This window comes from Pseudophryne corroboree, chromosome 7, assembly GCF_028390025.1.
Source record: "Pseudophryne corroboree isolate aPseCor3 chromosome 7, aPseCor3.hap2, whole genome shotgun sequence".
Lineage (NCBI taxonomy): Eukaryota > Metazoa > Chordata > Amphibia > Anura > Myobatrachidae > Pseudophryne > Pseudophryne corroboree.
Window position 1 is genome coordinate 114,670,186 of NC_086450.1, and position 9,552 is coordinate 114,679,737.

Sequence of the window (9,552 nt, forward strand, 5' to 3'; positions counted from 1 at the left end):
GTTGTATAAACAGGACATGCACACTTTAACGAACCCATCATTTCAGCGACAGGGTCTGCCACACGACTGTGACTGAAATGACTGGTTGGTTTGGGCCCCCACCAAAAAAGAAGCAAACAATCTCTCCTTGCACAAACTGGCTCTACAGAGGCAAGATGTCCACCTCATCATCATCGTCCGATTCATCACCCCTTTCACTGTGTACATCCCCCTCCTCACAGATTATTAATTCGTCCCCACTGGAATCCACCATCTCAGGTCCCCGTGTACTTTCTGGAGGCAATTGCTGCTGGTGAATGTCTCCACGGAGGAATTGATTATAATTCATTTTAATGAACATCATCTCCACATTTTCTGGAAGTAACCTCGTACGCCGATTGCTGACAAGGTGAGCGGCGGCACTAAACACTCTTTCGGAGTACACACTGGAGGGAGGGCAACTTAGGTAGAATAAAGCCAGTTTCTGCAAGGGCCTCCAAATTGCCTCTTTTTCCTGCCAGTATACGTACGGACTGTCTGACGTGCCTACTTGGATGTGGTCACTCATATAATCCTCCACCATTCTTTCAATGGTGAGAGAATCATATGCAGTGACAGTAGACGACATGTCAGTAATCGTTGGCAGGTCCTTAAGTCCGGACCAGATGTCAGCACTCGCTCCAGACTGCCCTGCATCACCGCCAGCGGGTGGGCTCGGAATTCTTAGCCTTTTCCTCGCAGCCCCAGTTGCGGGAGAATGTGAAGGAGGAGCTGTTGACGGGTCACGTTCCGCTTGACTTGACAATTTTCTCACCAGCAGGTCTTTGAACTTCTGCAGACTTGTATCTGCCGGAAAGAGAGATACAACGTAGGTTTTAAATCTAGGATCGAGCACGGTGGCCAAAATGTAGTGCTCTGATTTCAACAGATTGACCACCCGTGAATCCTGGTTAAGCGAATGAAGGGCTCCATCCACAAGTCCCACATGCCTAGCGGAATCGCTCTGTTTTAGCTCCTCCTCCAATGTCTCCAGCTTCTTCTGCAAAAGCCTGATGAGGGGAATGACCTGACTCAGGCTGGCAGTGTCTGAACTGACTTCACGTGTGGCAAGTTCAAAGGGTTGCAGAACCTTGCACAACGTTGAAATCATTCTCCACTGCGCTTGAGACAGGTGCATTCCACCTCCTTTGCCTATATCGTGGCCAGATGTATAGGCTTGAATGGCCTTTTGCTGCTCCTCCATCCTCTGAAGCATATAGAGGGTTGAATTCCACCTCGTTACCACCTCTTGCTTCAGATGATGGCAGGGCAGGTTCAGGTATTTTTGGTGGTGCTCCAGTCTTCTGTACGCGGTGCCTGAACGCCGAAAGTGGCCCGCAATTCTTCGGGCCACCGCGGGCATCTCTTGCACGCCCCTGTCGTTTTTTAAATAATTCTGCACCACCAAATTCAAGGTATGTGCAAAACATGGGACGTGCTGGAATTTGCCCAGCTGTAATGCACGCACAATATTGCTGGCGTTGTCCGATGTCACAAATCCCCAGGAGAGTCCAATTGGGGTAAGCCATTCTGCGATGATCTTCCTCAGTTGCCGTAAGAGGTTTTCAGCTGTGTGCGTATTCTGGAAAGCGGTGATACAAAGCGTAGCCTGCCTAGGAACGAGTTGGCGTTTGCGAGATGCTGCTACTGGTGCCGCCGCTGCTGTTCTTGCAGTGGGAGGCAATACATCTACCCAGTGGGCTGTCACAGTCATATAGTCCTGAGTCTGCCCTGCTCCACTTGTCCACATGTCCGTGGTTAAGTGGACATTGGGTACAACTGCATTTTTTAGGACACCGGTGAGTCTTTTTCTGAGGTCTGTGTACATTTTCGGTATCGCCTGCCTAGAGAAATGGAACCTAGATGGTATTTGGTACCGGGGACACAGTACCTCAATCAAGTCTATAGTTGCCTCTGAATTAACGATGGATACCGGAACCACGTTTCTCACCGCCCAGGCTGCCAAGGCCTGAGTTATCTGCTTTGCAGCAGGATGACTGCTGTGATATTTCATCTTCCTCGCAAAGGACTGTTGTACAGTCAATTGCTTACTGGAAGTAGTACAAGTTGTCTTCCGACTTCCCCTCTGGGATGACGATCGACTCCCAGCAGCAACAACAGCAGCGCCAGCTGCAGTAGGCGTTACACTCAAGGATGCATCGGAGGAATCCCAGGCAGGAGAGGACTCGTCGGACTTGCCAGTGACATGGCCTGCAGGACTATTGGCTTTCCTGGGTAAGGAGGAAATTGACACTGAGGGAGTTGGTGGTGTGGTTTGCAGGAGCTTGGTTACAAGAGGAAGGGATTTACTGGTCAGTGGACTGCTACCGCTGTTGCCCAAAATTTTTGAACTTGTCACTGACTTATGATGAATTTGCTGCAGGTGACGTATAAGGGATTATGTTCCGAGGTGGTTAACGTCCTTACCCCTACTTATTACAGCTTGACAAAGGCAACACACGGCTTGACACCTGTTGTCCGCATTTGTGTTGAAATAATTCCACACCGAAGAGCTGATTTTTTTTTGTATTTTGACCAGGCATGTCAATGGCCATATTCCTCCCACGGACAACAGGTGTCTCCCCGGGTGCCTGACTTAAACAAACCACCTCACCATCAGAATCCTCCTTGTCAGTTTCCTCCCCAGCGCCAGCAACACCCATATCCTCATCCTGGTGTACTTCAACACTGACATCTTCAATTTGACTATCAGGAACTGGACTGCGGGTGCTCCTTCCAGCACTTGCAGGGGGGCGTGCAAATGGTGGAAGGCGCAAGCTCTTCCCGTCCAGTGTTGGGAAGGTCAGGCATCGCAACCGACACAATTGGACTCTCCTTGGGGATTTGTGATTTCGAAGAATGCACAGTTCTTTGCTGTGCTTTTGCCAGCTTAAGTATTTTCTTTTTTCTAGCGAGAGGATGAGTGCTTCCATCCTCATGTGAAGCTGAACCACTAGCCATGAACATAGGCCAGGGCCTCAGCCGTTCCTTGCCACTCCGTGTCGTAAATGGCATATTGGCAAGTTTACGCTTCTCCTCAGACGCTTTTAATTTTGATTTTTGAGGCATTTTACTGATCTTTTGTGTTTTGGATTTTACATGCTCTGTACTATGACATTGGGCATCGGCCTTGGCAGACGACGTTGATGGCATTTCATCGTCTCGGCCATGACTAGTGGCAGCAGCTTCAGCACGAGGTGGAAGTGGATCTTGAACTTTCCCTATTTTTTTAACCTCCACATTTTTGTTCTCCATATTTTAATGCGCACAACTAAAAGCCACCACAGGTATACAATGTAGATGGATGGATAGTATACTTTAAGGATGACGAGTGACGACACAGAGGTAGGTACAGCAGTGGCCTACCGTACTGCTATATACAGTATAATGGACCTGGTGGACACTGTCAGCAGACTGCTAAACTACTAGTATAAAAAAAAAAGCCACCACAGGTATACAATGTAGATGGATGGATAGTATACTTTATGGATGACGAGTGACGACACAGAGGTAGGTACAGCAGTGGCCTACCGTACTGCTATATATAGTATAATGGACCTAGTGGACACTGTCAGCAGACTGCTAAACTACTAGTATAAAAAAAAAAGCCACCACAGGTATACAATGTAGATGGATGGATAGTATACTTTATGGATGACGAGTGACGGCACAGAGGTAGGTACAGCAGTGGCCTACCGTACTGCTATATACAGTATAATGGACCTGGTGGACACTGTCAGCAGACTGTTAAACTAGAAAACTACTAGTATAAAAAAAAAGCCACCACAGATATACAATGTAGATGGATGGATAGTACACTTAATGGATGACGAGTGACGACACAGAGGTAGGTACAGCAGTGGCCTACCGTACTGCTATATACAGTATAATGGACCTGGTGGACACTGTCAGCAGACTGCTAAACTACTAGTATAAAAAAAAAGCCACCACAGGTATACAATGTAGATGGATGGATAGTATACTTTATGGATGACGAGTGACGACACAGAGGTAGGTACAGCAGTGGCCTACCGTACTGTTATATACAGTATAATGGACCTGGTGGACACTGTCAGCAGACTGCTAAACTACTAGTATAAAAAAAAACCACCACAGGTATACAATGTAGATGGATGGATAGTATACTTTATGGATGACGAGTGATGACACAGAGGTAGGTACAGCAGTGGCCTACCGTACTGCTATATACAGTATAATGGACCTGGTGGACACTGTCAGCAGACTGCTAAACTACTAGTATAAAAAAAAACCCACCACAGGTATACAATGTAGATGGATGGATAGTATACTTTATGGATGACGAGTGACGACACAGAGGTAGGTACAGTAGTGGCCTACCGTACTGCTATATACAGTATAATGGACCCGGTGGACACTGTCAGCAGACTGCTAAACTACTAGTATAAAAAAAAAGCCACCACAGGTATACAATGTAGATGGATGGATAGTATACTTTATGGATGACGAGTGACGACACAGAGGTAGGTACAGCAGTGGCCTACCATACTGCTATATACAGTATAATGGACCTGGTGGACACTGTCAGCAGACTGCTAAACTACTAGTATAAAAAAAAAAAGCCACCACAGGTATACAATGTAGATGGATGGATAGTATACTTAATGGATGACGAGTGACGACACAGAGGTAGGTACAGCAGTGGCCTACCGTACTGCTATATACAGTATAATGGACCTGGTGGACACTGTCAGCAGACTGCTAAACTACTAGTATTAAAAAAAAGCCACCACAGGTATACAATGTAGATGGATGGATAGTATACTTAATGGATGACGAGTGACGACACAGAGGTAGGTACAGCAGTGGCCTACCGTACTGCTATATACAGTATAATGGACCTGGTGGACACTGTCAGCAGACTGCTAAACTACTAGTATAAAAAAAAAGCCACCACAGGTATACAATGTAGATGGATGGATAGTATACTTTATGGATGACGAGTGACGACACAGAGGTAGGTACAGCAGTGGCCTACCATACTGCTATATACAGTATAATGGACCTGGTGGACACTGTCAGCAGACTGCTAAACTAAAACTACTAGTATAAAAAAAAAATCCACCACAGGTATACAATGTAGATGGATGGATAGTATACTTTATGGATGACAAGTGACGACACAGAGGTAGGTACAGCAGTGGCCTACCGTACTGCTATATACAGTATAATGGACCTGGTGGACACTGTCAGCAAACTGCTAAACTACTAGTATAAAAAAAAAAGCCACAGGAGTGTTTTTCAGGCAGACAAACGTATACTGGTGGTCACTGTCTGCAAAACTCTGCACTGTACTCCTGCTATAGCTGCTCCCCAGTCCCCACAATTAAGCAGTGTGAGCACTCAGCACAGATATATCATACAGCACATTACACTGAGCACAGATAAGTTATGTAGCGTTTTTTTCAGGCAGAGAAGAGAACGGATAAAAAACTGGTGGTCACTATCAGCAAAACTCTGCACTGTACTCCTCCTAACAGCTGCTCCCCAATCCTCCCCACAATAGTAAAATAAACAAGCAAAGCAATCAGATCAACTGTCTCGTATATAAACGGAGAGGACGCCAGCCACGTCCTCTCCCTATCAAACTCAATGCACGTGTGAAAATGGCGGCGACGCGCGGCTGCTTATATAGAATCCGAATCTCGCGAGAATCCGACAGCGGGATGATGACGTTCGGGCGCGCTCGGGTTAGCCGAGCAAGGCGGGAGGATCTGAGTCTGCTCGGACCTGTGTAAAAAAGGTAAAGCTCGGCTGGGTTCGGTTTCTCGGAAACCGAACCCGCTCATCACTACTGCTAGCTACTTTTAGCAGCCGTGCAAACGCATAGTCTCGCCCACGTGGGACTGTGCAGTTTCAGAGTAGGTCTGGACTTACTCAGCCCTTGCGATCACTTCAGTCTTTTTGTTCCCGGAATTGACGTTAGACACCCGCCCTGCAAACACCTGGACACGCCTGCGTTTTTCCAAACACTCCCAGAAAACGGTCAGTTGACACCCACAAACGCCTTCTTCCTGTCAATCTCCTTGCGATCGGCTGTGCGAATGGAATCTTCGTTGAATCCATCGCTCAGCAACTAAATGTTTTGTACACGTACGACGCGCATGCGCATTGCGGTGCATGCGCATGCGCAGTAGAAACCTGATCGCTGTGCTGCGAAAAATGGCAGCGAGCGATCAACTCGGAATGACCCTCAATATGTCACTTGCAGTCCATAACCGGTCTATTCCATGTCACTGTGCAGGATGAACTCATGGAGCATATAGAGGAGCCCAGCAGTGGTGCAGTGTGAGCAGCTGTGCTGCAAGGAGTTACTGTCCCAGGATAAATGACCTTTGACAGGGCCGAAACTAGGGTTGCTCTCACCCGGGGCAAGATAGTAAATTTGCGCCCCCCCACAAAGTAAAAAAAAAATATATATATAATTAAAATACAATTTTATATATATATATATATATATATATATATATATAAAATCCCACACGTTACACCACAGAGGAGCCTCTGCCACACTACAGCCGCTTATGCACGTTACACCACAGAGGAGCTGCGTATACACATTAGATAGATTATATAGGGGGCACACTATCACACATATGGTGCAGGTCCCAGGGGAACTCTGACACCCACACACAGACCAGGGGCACCCTGACACAAAAACAGATTGTATATGACCACATTGACACACACACGGTATAGGGACCAGATGTACACTGACACACACACAAAATATATAGGGACCAGATGTACACACACACACACACACACACACACACACACACACACACACACACACACACACACACACTGTATAGGGACCAGATGCACAGTGACACACTGTATAGGGACAAGATGCACACTGACACACACACACACACACCACACACACACACACACACACACACACACTGTATAGGGACCAGACGCACACTGACACACACTGTATAGGGACAAGATGTACACTGACACACACAAAATGTGTAGGGACCAGATACACACTGACACAACACACACACACACACACACACACACACACACACACACACACACACACTGTATAGGGACCAGAAGCACACAATGACACACAATGACACACACACACACACACACACACACACACACACACACACACACACACTGTATAGGAACCAGATGCACACTGACACACACACACACACACACACACACACACACACACACACTGTATAGGGACCAGATGCACACTGATGCACACACACTCTATAGGGACCAAATGCACACTGACACACACACACACACACACACACACACACACACACACACACACTGTATAGGGATCAGACGCACACTAACACACACACACACACACACACACACACACACACACACACACACACACACACACACACACACTGTATAGGGACCACAGGAACACTGACACACACACACACACACACACACACACACACACACACACACACACACACACACACACACACACACTGTATAGGGACCAGAGGAACAATGACACACACACAAACACATACACATTGTAGAGGGGGAGCTGTCTGCCAGGTAGAGAAACATACCTCATAATAAATCTCTCACTGTCACAGCTCCCCCTCGTTCACAGTCCACGCTGCTGCGTTGTGTCCCTCCCCCTGTTCCCAGGCATGAGGGAGGGCTGTGGGCTCAGGGCTGCTGGAGACATGCTGTCTCCGTGAAAGCTCCCCTGTCAGAGGAGCCTGCAGAGTCCAGTGCGGAATGCTGCAGCGTCAGTGACAGTGACTCATTCACTGTCACTGACTGACTGCAGCCGCCAGCCAGTGTGCTCTCTTCAGTCCCAGGCTCGGCTCTGCTCAACCGCGCCGGCCAGACTACTGTCTCCGTCCTCTCTCCCTCACTTCCGCGGCAACCAGAGATTTTGGCTGCAGAAACAGCCTCCCTAGCGCCCCCACATTCCAGCGCCCGGGGCGCGTGACCCCCTAGCCCCCCCTTAGTTACGGCCATGCCTTTGCAAGCAGAGAAAATGCCCTGCTGTATCAGGATTACATAGCCTGATGCAGAGAATGCAGCATGGATCCCCCTCTGTCCTGCACTCACAGGAGGGGGCTCTGCAGTGCAGGGACAGGCTGCTCTCCTCTCCCTCTGCAGCTCAATATCCACATACACAGCACTGAGGGTGGGATGTATTAACATACGTCGCCGCCCATCGCAGCGATGTTGATAGCATATGTACTAACATATGCGATTAACATCGCAATGCGGTGACGGAGGCCCCCCGCGATACCTGTGAGGTGGTGTGTGTGGGGTCTCCGTAACCTCCCTGGTCTCTCCCTCTCCTCCCTGTCTGGGAATCAGGCAGCAGGCTGTCCCCGGCGTCTCCTCCTCCTCCTCCCTGCAGCTGGAAGGAACTCCAGCTGTGTTGCTAGGGGGAGGAGGAGTTTAGCTTCCGGGACCAGGGCTGCCTGGAAGAAGGTATGCCAGGGGGAGGGGGGTCGGCATCTGTGGCAGGGGGCGGCAGAGGCGGCAGGTTGTGGCAGCTGGCGTTAAGGAGCCCATATGCTTCTACAGGGTATCGCCATCCAAGGATCGGGGGTTAGTACATATACAAAAATGCGATAAAACCCTGAAAACGGGGGTTTTATCGCATTTCCCCTTTAGTACATCCCACCCTGAGTGAGCAGCTGCAGTTCCTGTAGCCAGCCTTGTAAGGACAGCCTGCCTCCTCTTTTTAATGAGACGTGCACCTCGGCCTGTCATTCACAGCACTGGAATGTCTGTACTATATATATATATATATATATATATATATATATAGTCCTATGAGCAGCACTCCACTATTATCCGTATATGTCCGGTGCCAGCCTGAGCTCCCACTGCGAGGACTCCTTCACACAAACACTTGACGGCAGCATCCATGGCATGAAATAACGTCACAGACATCAGGTAGAAATCAACGTTTCATAGCTGTACTTCGTCATCAGGATAACAAGGAATACAAAATTACATACCTTAAATACCAAATATCCCACACCACGTGTATCGCCACAGGTAAGCAGGATCCGGAATGAGGACACCCACTGATGACGTCCACACCCATCGCCCAAAACCGCAGCTGTATACAATGAAGTCAAGAATAAACTCTGGAGTAACATGTTGATTACACTTGAGGCTGTAACAAATCACAAAGAATATCATTCTGGTTACAAATAGATACACTTGCAACCAACTGATCATAAAAAGAAGTTGTATCAACAAACATAATATAAATAAATAAATAAATTGATACACTAGCAATGTCACAAAATAGCAATAGCACAGAATGCAGTTTAGATCATATAGTCACACAATATAATAAACAAATGGATGTATCCTATAAAAAGCAATGTAAACCTAAACTCTCATTTAATCCATCTGGAGAGATGGCTCTTAAATGAAAGATCCACTGAGCTTCACAGCATAAGAGCCTGAGGGAGCGATCACCACCGCGTAAACTGGCAGGTATATGGTCAA

The 9,552-nt window shown here is 47.7% G+C and overlaps 1 protein-coding gene across 3 annotated transcripts in view; it reads right to left on the reverse strand.

Moving 5' to 3' along the window:
* The window catches only part of LOC134944740 (retinol dehydrogenase 5-like), a 96,550-nt gene extending 87,345 nt beyond the window's left edge, over nucleotides 1-9,205 (reverse strand). For 2 of the 3 annotated variants that reach the window (XM_063933570.1, XM_063933572.1), the window contains exon 1: nucleotides 9,051-9,205. In XM_063933570.1, the coding sequence (XP_063789640.1) occupies nucleotides 9,051-9,194 (144 nt within the window). In that variant the 5' untranslated portion in view covers nucleotides 9,195-9,205. The remainder of the gene's footprint in view (nucleotides 1-9,050) is intronic. The other variant, XM_063933571.1, reaches the window with a different exon arrangement.
* Between the last annotated feature and the right edge of the window lie 347 nt (nucleotides 9,206-9,552).